Source organism: Copadichromis virginalis, linkage group LG3 (assembly GCF_057382275.1).
Source record: "Copadichromis virginalis isolate Kocher_CV1m ecotype Utaka linkage group LG3, C_Virginalis_male_GT1.1, whole genome shotgun sequence".
Taxonomy (NCBI): Eukaryota; Metazoa; Chordata; class Actinopteri; order Cichliformes; family Cichlidae; genus Copadichromis; species Copadichromis virginalis.
In genome coordinates this window covers 43,385,025-43,400,654 of record NC_140620.1, presented here as the reverse complement: position 1 = coordinate 43,400,654, position 15,630 = coordinate 43,385,025, and the positions used below count along the sequence as shown (strand labels likewise).

The 15,630-nt window shown below is 41.3% G+C and overlaps 1 protein-coding gene across 2 annotated transcripts; it reads right to left on the bottom strand.

The window, feature by feature from the left end:
- Positions 1 to 938: 938 nt before the first annotated feature.
- shbg (sex hormone-binding globulin) lies at positions 939 to 7,598 on the bottom strand. Of its 2 annotated transcripts, XM_085451209.1 has the most exons (9): positions 7,200 to 7,590; positions 4,422 to 4,587; positions 3,565 to 3,662; positions 3,133 to 3,319; positions 2,485 to 2,646; positions 2,188 to 2,344; positions 1,804 to 1,940; positions 1,475 to 1,676; positions 939 to 1,350 (listed from the first exon to the last, which is right to left on the bottom strand). In XM_085451209.1, the coding sequence occupies exons 2-9, from the start codon at positions 4,527 to 4,529 to the stop codon at positions 1,214 to 1,216; spliced, it is 1,188 nt and encodes a 395-aa protein (XP_085307335.1). In that variant the 5' UTR covers positions 4,530 to 4,587; positions 7,200 to 7,590; the 3' UTR covers positions 939 to 1,213. The 2 variants fall into 2 exon arrangements, with proteins under 2 accessions (XP_085307335.1, XP_085307336.1); XM_085451210.1 differs by lacking the exon at positions 4,422 to 4,587 and having other exon boundaries at positions 7,200 to 7,598.
- Positions 7,599 to 15,630: the final 8,032 nt, after the last annotated feature.

The window sequence follows — 15,630 nt, the reverse complement described above, 5'->3', positions numbered from 1 at the left end:
TGGACTTTTTCCGTGTATCTAATTTTATGGGATAGATGACGTCATACACAAGTCTCTGATGAATTTTACATTATGTTTAATTAACCACTAGAGGGAGCAATTTTCATGTCTAAGATCAGTCACTCGGCGAGAGCGAGTGGGTTCTTGTGAGGCATGCGTGAAAAGACTGGCTGAACGTAAGTTGAAGAAAATTAGAATTCAAATTTGGCTTTAAAGGAAATCGACTACACTCAGTGATGGTAGCCTCGTGGCAAAAGATCTAAGAGGTCTAACCGGGTTATAAATGACTGTATTTGAGCTGATAGATAATCAGCCGAGAGTAGAGGATTGGATAAATGATCAATGTGGGTGACCATCATGTTAACATAGAACAGGACAAAAGGCAGCCTTAAATGTCCTTCAGGAAGCCTGGACAACTATTCCTGGAGACTTCTTAAATGGTAAATGGCCTGTATTTGTATAGTGCTTTACTAGTCCCTAAGGACCCCAAAGCGCTTTACACATTTAGTCATCCACCCATTCACACACACATTCACACACTGGTGATGGCAAGCTACATTGTAGCCACAGCCACCCTGGGGCGCACTGACAGAGGCGAGGCTGCCGGACACTGGCACCACCGGGCCCTCTGACCACCACCGGTAGGCAACGGGTGAAGTGTCTTGCCCAAGGACACAACGACCGAGACTGTTGGAGCTGGGGCTCGACCCGGCAACCTTCCGATTACAAGGCGAACTCCCAACAAGGCGAACTCCCTTGAGCCACGATCGCCCCCTTAAAGAAATTACCAAAAAAAAAAACTGCCTAAGAGAGTTCCGACTCTGCTGAAGAATAAAGGTGTTCATAACAAAATAACATAACAGTTTTATTTGTTACACATCTTACTCCTCTATTGTGCCTTAAAATATACCAGAAAAATGAATATGTATCAGAAACCATTTTAGGGAAAGTCATATTTTATTCAAAAACTTGCTGTTGCATGTACCAGGGTCACAAAACTGCTCACATTTATCAGATTTATCTGTATGTTGTGTTAAAAGTGGGAAAGTGGAAGAGACATCTCGTAAAATATTAATATTTAGCACTAAATTATTTAGACTTTAGAGATTCACTGGGAGAAGTATAAAATTCTGACTTAAAACACTTTAGTGCTCATCACTGCAAACACCATGTCTACTCAGCATACCCTAAAGTGTAAGCATGCTTTTGTGGTTTAAGCGGGGCAGCTGTGAGAGGAAACGGACACGTGTTTCACGCGTGCCAAATCCAGATCCAAATCCTTCCCTTGGACCTGGATCTTCTCCAGACAGCCTGTCAAGAACTGAGAGCCGACATCGTCGTCATTCTCACCTGAAAAGACAAAATAGATGAAGAAAACAATCGTCTTCACGAGTTACACAGAGCAGATCCTTTTTTTGTGTTGCTGCACAGTAATACAGGATTCGACTGAAATACTTTAAAGCTGCAGTCTCACCCAAAAGGCCTCCGATGGCAAGATGACCATCTCTCCAAGCTGATAAATAACCGGTGTTGCTCCCTGCACTGACTGAAAAATCAGCCGATGATTCTTCCTCATGTTTAACCACCCTCAGCGAATCCTTCAGAAACTTAATTTGGAGCCTCTTGAAAGTGTTTTTCATGGTGAACACCTCTTCTCTAGAGGTAAATGTGAAGTTCTGAATGCCAAATGGAAACAGAACTGTGACATACACTGATCTGTGTGTGTTATTTGCATGAAACAAACATCATTGCTAAGTTAATAATCCCGCTTTGAGGGCAAATACATCTGACTTATGTGGATACCTTAGTGTTATTATCAGCTACCACAGAGAACATGAGCTCCTCCCCATCAGCTTTGATGCTCAAAAGGGTCCCGTCCATCTGGCTGAAATCCCCCCACAGCTCAATATGGACCTCGTGATCTCCATCGATCTGGAAATCTGGGGAAAAAAGAAGAAAAAAGTACATTTGCTGATGTGTTGAGGCAGTTAAAACCACTTCTGATAAATACAAATTAACGTGTTGAATCTGATCAGGAATACCTACTTAGAAGTAGGAGAAATATTGCTACCCGAGATGCCATATCATGCATAAATGCAATATCCGGGCCAGCTGGAAAGCTTGTTATTGAATAAAGGAGTGTAAACACTTGCTCGTATCTGGGATAATTTAGCAGAGTGTTCCCACCTGAGGTGTTGAAAATGGCAAATCCTGTGCCAGGGAAGTAGCTGCCAGGTTGGATGTTTTCATAGCAAGGCTGTAGCTCGTCTGCCTCTGCCACCCATGGGGAGGTGAGGTTCAGCCAGTTGCCTTTCCGCACACAGCCATCCATTTTGGGATTGAACTAAAGGAAGAGGAGGGACGGTTCAAACATGTTCAAGAAGCTATTTTCCAGAGGTCTTGTGCAAGGAAAGGAAAACAGCATCTGGTCTATTTGCAGCTGAAGTGCAGTTTAAAACAAATGGTGCAAAATACACACAGTACCTGAAGAATCATCTTTTCTTTGCTGATCAGAATCCCGCCAAGGGCCAGTCGAAGTTTACCGTAAATGACTTCCTCCATCTGCTTGGAATGTATGCCCACCACCAGCCCGCCAGTGCCATCCACCTCCAGGTTTACAAATTTGCCCTGGTTGCTCACTTCCATCTTGGTGGCATCAAGAGAACAACAAACGGTACAGTTAGCCAGTTTTAAGATGAGCTGTTATGCTCATTTCCAGCATGTTTTCATTCTCGCGCTCTCAAGGAGCTCTTCATAATTTCTCATACGGAGCCTTGGAGCAGCTCCTGAGTTCTCTCCAGGCCCAAACCAGCAGTTTTAGCCACTCCCCCTTCAAGGCCACTCCAGCTTTCTTCTGATTGGCTGTCTCTTGCAAACAAACCACGAGGAGCAGATGGGTGGAATTTGTGTGCTCACAGCTGTTTTCCTTATATGACGATGACCATAATAATTTGCATATAAACTGACCTCAATATTTAATATGAACATCCACTACTGTGAGGATATATGTATATGTATGACAGAAAATAAGGAAAAGCATAAGGGGGTGAGTTTTTAAAAAGCAACATAAAGCAGTTCTTTAGCCAGTTGGAGTTCAACAAACTGATTTCCAAGTGATCACTGGATGCTTACTGTGTGCCATTTCCCGTCATTGAGCCTCGGGTTGCCCGCTACGCTGATGAGCACACCTTTGTTGATCTGCATCAGAGGGACGCCGTCTTTCAGCGACAAAATAAACCAGTCATCCCCGTTTTTTGTGTCTCCGTAGAAAATCAGACCTTCTGGGTCAAATGTCCGGAACTCAAAGGAGGATTTGATGCTGCGTGGCAGAATAAAGATACAGTAAATTGGAGTGACGGCTGCTCATTGGTGCATTAATAAGACAACCTGCTTATTTATCTTTGAATGATCTTAGAGAGCTCATGTACGCCTGTTCAGTAAAAACTGAACTTCAATGTCACGTTTTAATTTGAAATCCCAGAAGAATCATGTGCACCTTCTTGCCCACAGATGAGCTGCTGTGCAGGCTTGACGGTGCACTGATTTGCCCCATCGCACACGTACCTGCGGATCTCACTAAGGTTGACCGTTGTGTGGATCAGCGGCCTCCAGTCGTGGGTGTTCTGGCCCAGATTGACGGTAGAACTGCCCGGCACCTTTTTCTGGAAGACACAAGCTTCATCTTGCACTGAACTGACACTTAGGTCGTTACTCACAGCTTTTTATTACACGCAGCTCTAATTTATTGAACTCAGCCTCAGTATTTTACACTCAGAGATCTTCATTGGCTGCTCGTTAAAACCACATTAAACCGAGAGATTAAATTTATTCAGTTATTGATTCGACTTTTAAAAAAAAGCTGAACAGAGCAGTGTGCAGAAATTATTAAATGGTGATGAAGTGCCACATCACTGCATTTCATTGACAAGAGCAACCACACAACACTCACTTGTGGAGATGAACCATGTGTATGTACAACATTTAAGAGGAAAAACAAGTCTTGCTTTTCTTTTTGTGTTAGTAATTTCCCAAAACTGGGACAAAAGTAAAGTATTTCTTCTCTTATCTTAATTATGCTGATGCGTCCACAAACTGAGCAAATTGAGCAAAGTCTAAGCAAATGTTGGGATCCCCCCTCCCCCTTAGACTTTTATTCTTTAAAACATAACCTATGAGCCAACAAAGTAGATTTTTCTAGAAGAAAAAGATGTATCTAAATGATACAGGCAGATATTTCCAATCATCAGGAGCTGTAGCATGTAATTGTGCAGAAACAATATATGTCACTACAGTCATCCATGCTTCTGCAGAGAATCAGGGACTTCATTAAAGGCTGAAAAGGTGCATATAGATGATACTTCCTACGCACACACACCGAGTGCACATTTTAATTCTAGGCATTGTGCGTTGCACTAACATACCTTATCACCTCCGTTTTCCTGGCCCTCAGCTCCCCACCCCAGCAAAATAAGGCTCAGAGTGAGCAGTAGTGCACCTGCCATTGCTTTCCAAGTCATCCTGCAGCACATTCACTGACCCAGGCCTCGCCGCGTTCAGTCCCCACAGCCCACGGTTGGTCCAGCTACACTGCGGTGCAGATGGAGGTCGAGTTAGGATGAGGAGCAGAGAGATTGTGGAAAAGTCTGCAGTTCGCTGGTGTCTGCTGTCACAATTCCTGGGATCCAGAGGGCATATATGCCATGTTCTGGACAAGCTATCGATCCCTGAGGCTGGCAGGCCGCGCTGGTTGAGACCAGTGTTTGCAGAAATGCAGATGGCTGTGGGTGGTGAATGTGAAGTACAGCAGGCAAACAGAAGAAAGAAACTGTGGGGGGTTTTAAAGGGTCTGTTGCAATATTAGAAGTTAAAAAGTGTGTTTTTATCAGTCCATCAATCTTCCGCACTCGTTGTTATTTGTGTAAGGACACGACTGCGGGCCAGGTGAGTGACCTTAGCGAACCCAGACACATGTGTTTACACATTACACAGGAACCTTGATTGACCGCTGCCAGCCATGACTAAGTGTGTGTGTAAAATGTTGCAGTGAAGGGGGAGAGAGAACTCAAAGTTCTTTTCTTCCGCTGCACACAATCAGGCCATGAAAGGTGGGAAATGCAAGATGAACAGCAAACAGGCCACAACTCTTCCCTGTCACACGCTCTCATACATACGAGCTGATCACAGAAGGTATCAGCACTCATCTAAATGAAGGGATTACTGATGGCTGCCGTCCATGCTGCTGCTTTTAGGGTTATGGCATTTTGTGTTCTGACATAATGGGACACTGTGATAGAGCCATTATTATTATTACTATGGTACCATCTATGTCTCCCTGCTTTCAAAAGCTACAACATGTGCTGTAGAAAAAAGGGATCTGTTCTTAGTCAAATTCAGCAGTTTGTTAGGCTTTAACCGAAACAACTATTTTCAGGAGACCACAACCATTTCCCAGACAATGACTGACTCATCCTTTTCATGAAGAGATTAAAGAGACAGTTTGAATCTCACTGAAATATTTCTCCCCCGAGGTTTAGTATTGTTTATCCATCAAGTATCAAGATTTTTCTCATTTGAGTGGCCAGTTTTGGAAATGTCTGCTTTCACTTTAATAAACAAGTAAGTGGCCTTCGTCTTGTGGTGTTTAAAAGACTGAAAATTACAAGGCAATCCAAGTGTTTATGAACACTTGGATAGCTTTACACATTTGTAAAGCCAAGAAAAAAACAAAGTGGCATTTGAGATTAAAGTCTCAAATTTGTGAGGTAAAAACACTAGGAAATTTACAAGAAAAAAGTTTTAGAGAAACAAAAATTGAAAAGAAATTCACAAACGCAGAAGAAAAAATAGGAAAACTCATGAAAAAGACATTTAGGTGAAAAAATGGTCAACTTTACAAGAAAAAACTCAAATGTATAAAGTAAAAAGGGCAAAGCTGCATTGCTTTACTTTTCAAGGTTAAGTTGAAATTTTTCATTTTTAAAAAAATGGGTTTAAATTAAAAATATGAAACTAAAAAAAACAACAACAACAACAAAACAATACAAGAACAACAAATCTTTAGAAGAACTGGAGCTTATCTAATTTACCAGAAAGAAATGTTCGAGTTACCTGAGAAAAAAAATGTAAAAGAAAGTTCTGAGAGAAAAATACAAATGCAAATTTATCAATTTAATTGACAATTATAATAGCAAAGAATTTGCAACTTTGGGAGAAAAAAGGGAAAAATTCTGAGAAAAAAATGGTAAATGTACAAATTTACGAGGAAAAAGGAAAAAAGGATGAGGAGCAGAGAGATTGTGGAAAAGTCTGCAGTTCGCTGGCGTCTGCTGTCACAATTCCTGTGATCCAGAGGGCATATATGCCATGTTCTGGACAAGCTATCGATCCTGAGGCTGGAAGGCCGCGCTGGTTGAGACCAGTGTTTGCAGAAATGCAGATGGCTGTGGGTGGTGAATGTGAAGTACAGCAGGATACATATTGATACAGATTGTCCAAAGTTGATTTAAGAGAGACATGGTTAAAACCCCCCATTATAAAGTTTGGTGCGTCAGGAGAGAGCGCCTGCAGCTTCTGCACTACGTCTGAAATGATGCTGCAAGTGGAGGCGGGGTGAGCCCTCGGGTGAATGTAAACTACAGTAATAAAAAGTTAACTTCATGTTTTTTACGTTTTGTTTTTGACCATTTGATTAAAAAAGAAAAAATCTTGAAAAATACCACTCCGATTAACAGAACTGTTTTTTATTTTACTACTCAGATTTCTTTGGAACCTCTTTGTGTGCTGCTTCTAGACAGAAATTAGGAATGAATTATTTTCTGCTCTCCTTCTGTATCCTCTTATTATGATGACCAGAGAATAGTTAAAGGCATCTTCTGTAACTTTGCCACCTACAAGTTTGACCAGATCCCAACAAACTAAATGTAGGGCAAACGCTGTGTGTGACTGGGGTGAAGTGGGACATGTCAACATAGTTGAGAGGTCGCCTGAAATGTTTGTACAGTACACTAAAACGTACATTTTCCCAGATTTATTTAGCATACAGAGGTCAAATCTAACACACTTCCAACTCTCTTGCTAGGTAAACACAATGAATCAGGGACTTCATTAAAGGCTGAAAAGGTGCATATAGATGATACTTCCTACGCACACACACCGAGTGCACATTTTAATTCTAGGCATTGTGCGTTGCACTAACATACCTTATCACCTCCGTTTTCCTGGCCTTCAGCTCCCCACCCCAGCAAAATAAGGCTCAGAGTGAGCAGTAGTGCACCTGCCATTGCTTTCCAAGTCATCCTGCAGCACATTCACTGACCCAGGCCTCGCCGCGTTCAGTCCCCACAGCCCACGGTTGGTCCAGCTACACTGCGGTGCAGATGGAGGTCGAGTTAGGATGAGGAGCAGAGAGATTGTGGAAAAGTCTGCAGTTCGCTGGTGTCTGCTGTCACAATTCCTGTGATCCAGAGGGCATATATGCCATGTTCTGGACAAGCTATCGATCCTGAGGCTGGAAGGCCGCGCTGGTTGAGACCAGTGTTTGCAGAAATGCAGATGGCTGTGGGTGGTGAATGTGAAGTACAGCAGGCAAACAGAAGAAAGAAACTGTGGGGGGTTTTAAAGGGTCTGTTGCAATATTAGAAGTTAAAAAGTGTGTTTTTATCAGTCCATCAATCTTCCGCACTCGTTGTTATTTGTGTAAGGACACGACTGCGGGCCAGGTGAGTGACCTTAGCGAACCCAGACACATGTGTTTACACATTACACAGGAACCTTGATTGACCGCTGCCAGCCATGACTAAGTGTGTGTGTAAAATGTTGCAGTGAAGGGGGAGAGAGAACTCAAAGTTCTTTTCTTCCGCTGCACACAATCAGGCCATGAAAGGTGGGAAATGCAAGATGAACAGCAAACAGGCCACAACTCTTCCCTGTCACACGCTCTCATACATACGAGCTGATCACAGAAGGTATCAGCACTCATCTAAATGAAGGGATTACTGATGGCTGCCGTCCATGCTGCTGCTTTTAGGGTTATGGCATTTTGTGTTCTGACATAATGGGACACTGTGATAGAGCCATCATCAAGGTCAAGGTCAAGGTTACTTTATTTATACCCATAGGCAAGGTAAATTTGCTTTACAGAAAAAATGACAGCATTTGGCATCCCTTTAAAAACACACATACCTAGTAAAGATATAAACCTCACTGCGGCACACATATAGTAATTTTAATATTTCGAATCAAAAACAGTTCTTATTTAATTCAGTGACAGCAACGGGGACAAAGCTATTTTTATAAACCTCCGTCCTGAGGGAAGAAGCTGAAATTCACCCCTTAGAAGATGGGAACCATTTTTAAGGATTGATAAAGCCATCCTCTACCTGCTTAGAGTACAGGGAGGCTAAACAAGACTGTGGCTCACCTATCAGACGACTGGACCATCTCACTATCTGATTTAGAGAGTTTTTCTCTGTGACAGAGGTCTGACCAAACCATGCCACCAAACAAAAGGATAAAACAGCCTCAATAAAAGAACAATAAAACAAAGTTAACATTTTTTGGTCAGTGTGGAAATGAGCAAGTTTCCTAAGACAATAAAGGTGCTGGTGACCCTTTTTACAAACTGATTTGCAATTTTGATTGATTATAGTCCCAAGATATTTATATGATTGTACTTGCTCTATTTTCTGACCTTTAATTAAAGTGACTGCGCGCCCATTTTGTTGTTTCCTAAAAGGAATCACCATATCTTTTGTTTTAGATATGTTCAGCTGGAGATAAGACTCCTCACACCACTGAACAAAGTCATCAATGACTGGACCGTGGTTAGTTTCACCCTCTTTCAGTAAGCTGACAATAACAGAGTCATCTGCATATTTAATGATGGCCCTGTTTTCATGTCTGCTCTGACACATGTTTGTATAGAGAATGAATAATAAGGGAGATAAGACGCAGCCTTGAGGAGAACCTGTGGAGGAGAACACTGGGTCAGACAGAATCCCATTTATTCTCACTCTTTGTGACCTGTTAGTTAAAAAACCTAAAATCCAGCCCACCAGGTTTTTCCTGATTTCAAACTGTTCTAAAAGTCTTTTAATTAAAATATGGGGCTGTATTGTATTAAAAGCCGAAGAAAAATCAATGAAAAGAAGTCTTGCAAAAGTCCCTTTACTCTCTACATGTTTAAGAATCAGATTTAACAAAGTCAAAAGTGCGTCCTCCACTCCTCTGTTGGGCCTATATGCAAACTGATTTGGATCCAGCTGACCTTCAGTCTCTTTCATAATCACATTTCTGATGATTTTTTCAAAGACTTTCATGACAACTGAAGTGAGGGCAACAGGCCTGAAGTCATTTAGAATTTTTGGACGACTAGATTTAGGGACAGGAACCACGACTGCTTCTTTCCAAAGAGAGGGCACATGTTGTGTTTGCAAGGATTTGTTAAAAATAACCTGAAATATAGGACTGAGTTCATCAGCACAAAATTTAATTAGGCGGCCACTAATATTATCAGGACCCTGGCTCTTGTTCACATTGACTGTATGAAAGGCCTTTTTAACATCGCTGAGTTCAATGATAAAGTGCTGAGTATCTCTCAGTTTCTGTTTCAGTTCCAAAATATCCTCGCTAAAATCAGAAGAACTAAAACGAGCATAAAACATATTTAAAGCGTTTGCAAAATCTCTGTCTGAATTAAAACCATCTAAAATGACCTGACTGCTGCTCTGGGGGTTTTGAAACCCTGCTATGGTTTTCATACAAGTCCAGGCAGACCCAAAATTTCTTGCAGCAAATTTGCTTTCAAGAAGGTTTTTGTAGCTCTGTTTTGCCTTCAAGATCTCGATTTTCAGTTCCTTGGTGGCTGTCTGAAAATCAGTAACAGCCCCCTCTTTAAAGGCCTGTCTCTTTTTCCTTAAACAGGATTTGACGCTTTTAGTGACCCATGGCTTATTGTTAGCGTAGACCTTAACGCGCTTACGGGGTATAATCATGTCTTTACAAAATACTGCATAAGAGCTAGTAACATCCACCAGAGCGTCGAGATCATCTCCACAAGACTGAATAAAAACTTCCCAATCTGTACACTTAAAACATTCCTGCAAGGTAAGCATAGATTCTTCTGACCATAAGTCAACATCCTTAGTCTTTGTCTTCTCTCGTTTTAAGACAGTTTTATAGATGGGCAGAAGATGCACAGTTATGGTCTGCAGATCCCAGAGGAGGAAGCGGGAGGGATTTATAAGCATTCTTCACCGATCCGTAACAAAGGCCCAACATTTTATCCCGTCTGGTAGGACAGGATACATATTGATACAGATTGTCCAAAGTTGATTTAAGAGAGACATGGTTAAAACCCCCCATTATAAAGTTTGGTGCGTCAGGAGAGAGCACCTGCAGCTTCTGCACTACGTCTGAAATGATGCTGCAAGTGGAGGCGGGGTGAGCCCTCGGGTGAATGTAAACTACAGTAATAAAAAGTTAACTTCATGTTTTTTACGTTTTGTTTTTGACCATTTGATTAAAAAAGAAAAAATCTTGAAAAATACCACTCCGATTAACAGAACTGTTTTTTATTTTACTACTCAGATTTCTTTGGAACCTCTTTGTGTGCTGCTTCTAGACAGAAATTAGGAATGAATTATTTTCTGCTCTCCTTCTGTATCCTCTTATTATGATGACCAGAGAATAGTTAAAGGCATCTTCTGTAACTTTGCCACCTACAAGTTTGACCAGATCCCAACAAACTAAATGTAGGGCAAACGCTGTGTGTGACTGGGGTGAAGTGGGACATGTCAACATAGTTGAGAGGTCGCCTGAAATGTTTGTACAGTACACTAAAACGTACATTTTCCCAGATTTATTTAGCATACAGAGGTCAAATCTAACACACTTCCAACTCTCTTGCTAGGTAAACACAATGAGGATAAAAGGAAGCTTAAGCTTGTTCTTATGGTCTCACGCAACAGTATTTATATATTCCAATAAATTCCTTTTATTTCACTGTTATTTCATTACTCCATTTTTCAGTACATACTGCTGCTTCATTTTTCTGCAGTTCTTTCCATCATACTGAACATAATCTGCTAGCTTGTGACATTTTAGTGACGTGTAACTTTCCCTGATGAGTATGGCATTAGACAATCTTTTCCTGAGTATTATAAAAAAAAAGACAGATTTTGGAACAGTGCATGTTCTGCAGAGCCAATCAAAATGTGGGTTATTGTCTCCAGGTGTGGCATAGGGGGACAAGTGCAGTCCCACATAAATAGGGACATGTTGTCACCCAAAACCCTGCACTATGATGATCCAGTGGTTCTGCTCCACTGGATACCTGAGATCATCCATCGAAAGCAAAAGACAGTGTGCACGTGAAAGAGAGCACAGGCAGGGCGGAGCGGGTGGAGAAAAGTTTCAGGGTGATTTGTGACAGGAGGATAACAACAAGAGTGACAGGGAGGTTTACAAGATGGTAGAGAGATCTGCTGTGATGTATAATTTGGAGATGGTGGGACTGATAGAAAGACTGAAAATGTGTGCATCAGACGGACAGCTCAGGCTGAGATGGTTTGGACATGTGCAGAGGTGGGACGGTGGATATACTGGACAAAGGATGTTGAAGATGGAGCTGCCAGGCAGGAGGAAAAGAGGAAGACCACAGAGGAGATTCATGGATGTAGTGTAAGTGGATCTGTAGAGGGTTGGTATGACAGAGGAGGAGGATGGAGGCAGATGACTTGCATCGGTGACTCCTGCGAAACAAGAAGTTGGAATGGCTGATAGAGAGGACAGGGAACTGCTAAGTCACAGATTTACAGCCTTTTTGAGCAACATGTCAAAATAAATACAGCGTTCATTGCAGTCAATACTTTTACGAGATTTTACGAGGAAACACTAAACTAGCGGCAACATACCGCGTCCACAGAGAAAACCAGGAAACATCGCTTAAAGCTCTAAAGATACCATTTTAAACTGTAGATTAACTTAGAACCTAAAGTTGCAGAAACTGTGCACTGTTACCAGCTGCTTCTCCTTTCAATTTCCCGCTACGTTGTTGTCGTTTTGGAGACGTTATTTCCGCATCGCAGGATGATTGGTCGTCTGCGTTAGATTCTGGACCAATCAGAAGGCATGACTGTGGCTATCACGTGACCAATGAGTCATTGCTGTAGGCAGGCAGCAGGACGTCTGCGAGCAGCTTTCTCGCCTGCTCGCCTCTGCCCTCCACATGATAACGAGACCCTGAACTGTGCAGGTCGGAGGATACTCGTCACACACCGGTGTTAATGGTGTTCCAGTTTAACTAGGTTTTAGGTTAACTGGTGTTGCCAGCAGTGTTGCCAATACCGATACTTTTAACCTATAAAAATCAGCTTATTCAGGGGAAAGCATGAATTATGAGATTAATCATCATCAATTTTAATGACCATTGTGATGTTTACTTTCCACAATTATTAGTTAACACAACAAAGTACAACTTTCAGATTTTTATGTATTTTGAAACTATTTTTTTTGTCAGCTTCTGTTCTTTAAATGTATTATAGGTTATAAATAAAACAGTCAACACGAAAAAAGGTTAAGATATTATTCATAGTGCACGTTTGAGTTCTTTTTTTTATTTCTGGGAACAAACACCGTAACAAACAACAAAAAAATGTAAAATGTTCAGTGAACTACACACGGAATTTAGAGGGTAGAAACAGAGTATAACTTAGTATTGATCCCATACCAATACTAGCACTGGTACTGATATCGATCCGCCCGCCTCTAGTTGCATCGCCTCTGTCAGTGCGCCCCAGGGTGGCTGTGGCTACAATGTAGCTGCCATCACCAGTGTGTGAATGTGTGTGTGAATGGGTGGATGACTGGATATGTAAAGCGCTTTGGGGTCCTTAGGGACGAGTAAAGCGCTATACAAATACAGGCCATTTACCATTTTACCATCCATAGATTCCTCCTTTTCAGTGAGTGGTCTCCGCTGCCTGCTGGCAAAACATACAATTTGGCAAGATTAAAAGACCTCAGTGGGGAAAGGCTGCTATCTCCAGTTGATTCAAATGCATACACATATTTTTGATGAATTTAAAATAACTGCCCTCCATCTGCCCTCATACCTGTGTGTTTCTGTGACATACCACGGATCAGCTCAGGGGAAACTAGAGTATACCTACATACATCTTACTTATCAGTGTAAGGTAATCGAAGTTGCTTGCTGGAAAACAACATCAATTGATGTTGTTTTGTAAAAAATAAGCAAATGTGTCCAATTTTGCACCAACTCAGACAGGTGCAAGCATGTGTTTACCCTCAGAGTAACTCATTTCATTTAAAAGTGATTTAAAAGGAGAAACTTATGAACACTGGGGAGCGTATCAGTCAGGATGGAAACAGGTCCAAAGTTCATAAAGGGACCAGGTCTGTGTGATTTTCTTACAGTGATAAGAAAAAGTGCTGTTTATTTCAGCACGAAACACACATGTCCCAATCAACAGTTAAATGCATCTCAGTGTTAATATCACCTACAGGCAACATTACAAAATAAACGGAGTGAATGAAGTCAGACTCGTACCTGCAGGTCTGTTTTTCCAACAGTCATGAGCTACTGTCATTGCACGTGTGTTAAAATCTAGGGATCACAGCTGATGTACAAAAGTACAAAACCTTCAGTGTGAAACAACAAAGAGTATTTAAATTCTTTATAATCCTAACAACTTTAAAAGATAGAAATACTTTATTAATGAATTCAAAGCATTTTTATTTCCCACCTTCTGAAGCCGCACAGTGGGGCAGGGGGATCCTTTGACGGGCCGGGATTTGGCCCCTGGGCTGCATGTTTGATACCCCTGATCTAGAAGGATAATTGGAGCTACGGATCAGAGGTCAAAACATGTCATTTTGATGTTGGAGTGATCTGTCCCTTTAATATGTTCAAAGGCAATTCATCTGTTACCTCACGTTTTAGGACTGGCTGTTCCTGGATAATCCACTGAGTGTCACTAGTGCTCATTCGGTGATGGTAATCTGTGATCAGGCTCAGGTTTCTTTCTCAGCAACCAACTAAGCTGACACGAATGATTAAGCAGAGACGCTACAGGTGAACGGTAAAGTCTTACTTTATGATGAATTCTTTGTTTCACCTTTTCCACAAATGCAGATTTCAGCATTTGCTTTTATTTTGTCGGGACGTTAGGATCAAACGTTTCTACAGAGGGGGTTTGTCGAGGAAAACACCGTCAGCAGGTGTGTTTTTAGCAGTAGAATGTTCTGTTATACAGGCCTTGGATGATATATGAAGCCCTGATTAAAAACAATCACAATATAGAAAATAAACTGGTTTCTCTCTCTGAGTACCCCCCCCCAAAAAAACCAACCTTTTAGAGAAGTGTAATAAAACAAAAGGCTCATATTGCTTTGGCTTGCATTACAGTCCACGTGTCTTTTTTAAACATGCATTTAATATAAAGTGAGAAATAAAGCTTAAAGCACTTGGTCTGTTCTTAAATCTGATCAGATGCCCATGTTGATCATATTAATCAATCTTTGCCTCTGACCCTCTGAAACCACTATTCACAAGTAAACAATGGTAACTGACACATATTAGAAACGCTCCCCAATTGATTACTGAAACTAAGACAAAAATTCCTAGATTAAAGATTTTTTAGAAATGGCATGTTTGGATACAAAATAAGAAGATTTATTCCTTTAGATGAGGGCAGGTCAAGTTTTTTTCACACTAAGCAAAGGAAAACTTGTTGAATTGTTGCATCTACATAAATACGGCCTCATTTACCATTAGAGTAAAACTGTTATAGATCATTACAAAAAAGTGGAGTGCTTTAAGTTGAAATTGAGCAGTGCAGACTTATAACAGTCCTTCGCCTCAATATCTGTTATCACAGTGCTGCTTTTTATTGGTATTTTTATGGTTGTGCGCTTAGTTTTCCTCTTAGAACGTCAGGGGCCAGCTCTAGATGATCCACGGGCCCGTTTTGGACCTCGGGCCATATTTTATCCACATGTGACCTAGTTTGGTTTGCTGCGAGTTGTTCAGCTGTTTCAGATATTTTCTTTCCAAGTGAACCACGTCGGCCAGCCGTATCCAGAGATCGTGCTTGTGACAGCGTGACAGGATGCAAATATTACAATGGATCAGCTGAGCTGTCATGTTAGCTGGCTCATGCAGTCAAAGCTCCTGATGAAACTGCTCATAACAAGATTTTTGAGTATTCACTTCATGATTCGTGCCCACATATTTCTCCTCCTACTCAGAAATAGCTGAATGAATTTCTACTTTTCCTTCTTCGCTTTTCCGATGCATCTTTTTCTTTGTTTGTTTTGTTTTTTTGTTTTTTGGCACTCTCAGCACAGTAAAGCGAGAGCCATCTGGTTCCATTATATTGAATAGAAGAAGGCAGACGTCTCAGCTTACAGCTGATATCTCCCAAACTGGGCAATTCGCACCAAAACAATCTTGGAGGATAAAAATCAGCACAGGCCAGAAGAAAAATCCATACATTCTGAGTTTTTGGAGGGGAGAGATGACATGCGTCTTTAAAACAAAGCTTTTTTCCCCCCGATCTGCTAAATATTAAACGCACATTTCACAAACAATGCAAAAGCAGACATCTGCTG

Bases quoted from the DNA above. Each gene is read 5' to 3' on its own strand.
- shbg (XM_085451210.1), bottom strand. From the start codon at position 7,307: ATGTGCTGCAGGATGACTTGGAAAGCAATGGCAGGTGCACTACTGCTC. The intron at 3,663-7,199 runs GTATGTTAGTGC...TGTGTCTTCCAG, and splicing joins AGGAAAACGGAGGTGATAAG to AAAAAGGTGCCGGGCAGTTC. The intron at 2,345-2,484 runs GTACTGTGTGTA...CTCTTCCTTTAG, and splicing joins AAGAAAAGATGATTCTTCAG to TTCAATCCCAAAATGGATGG.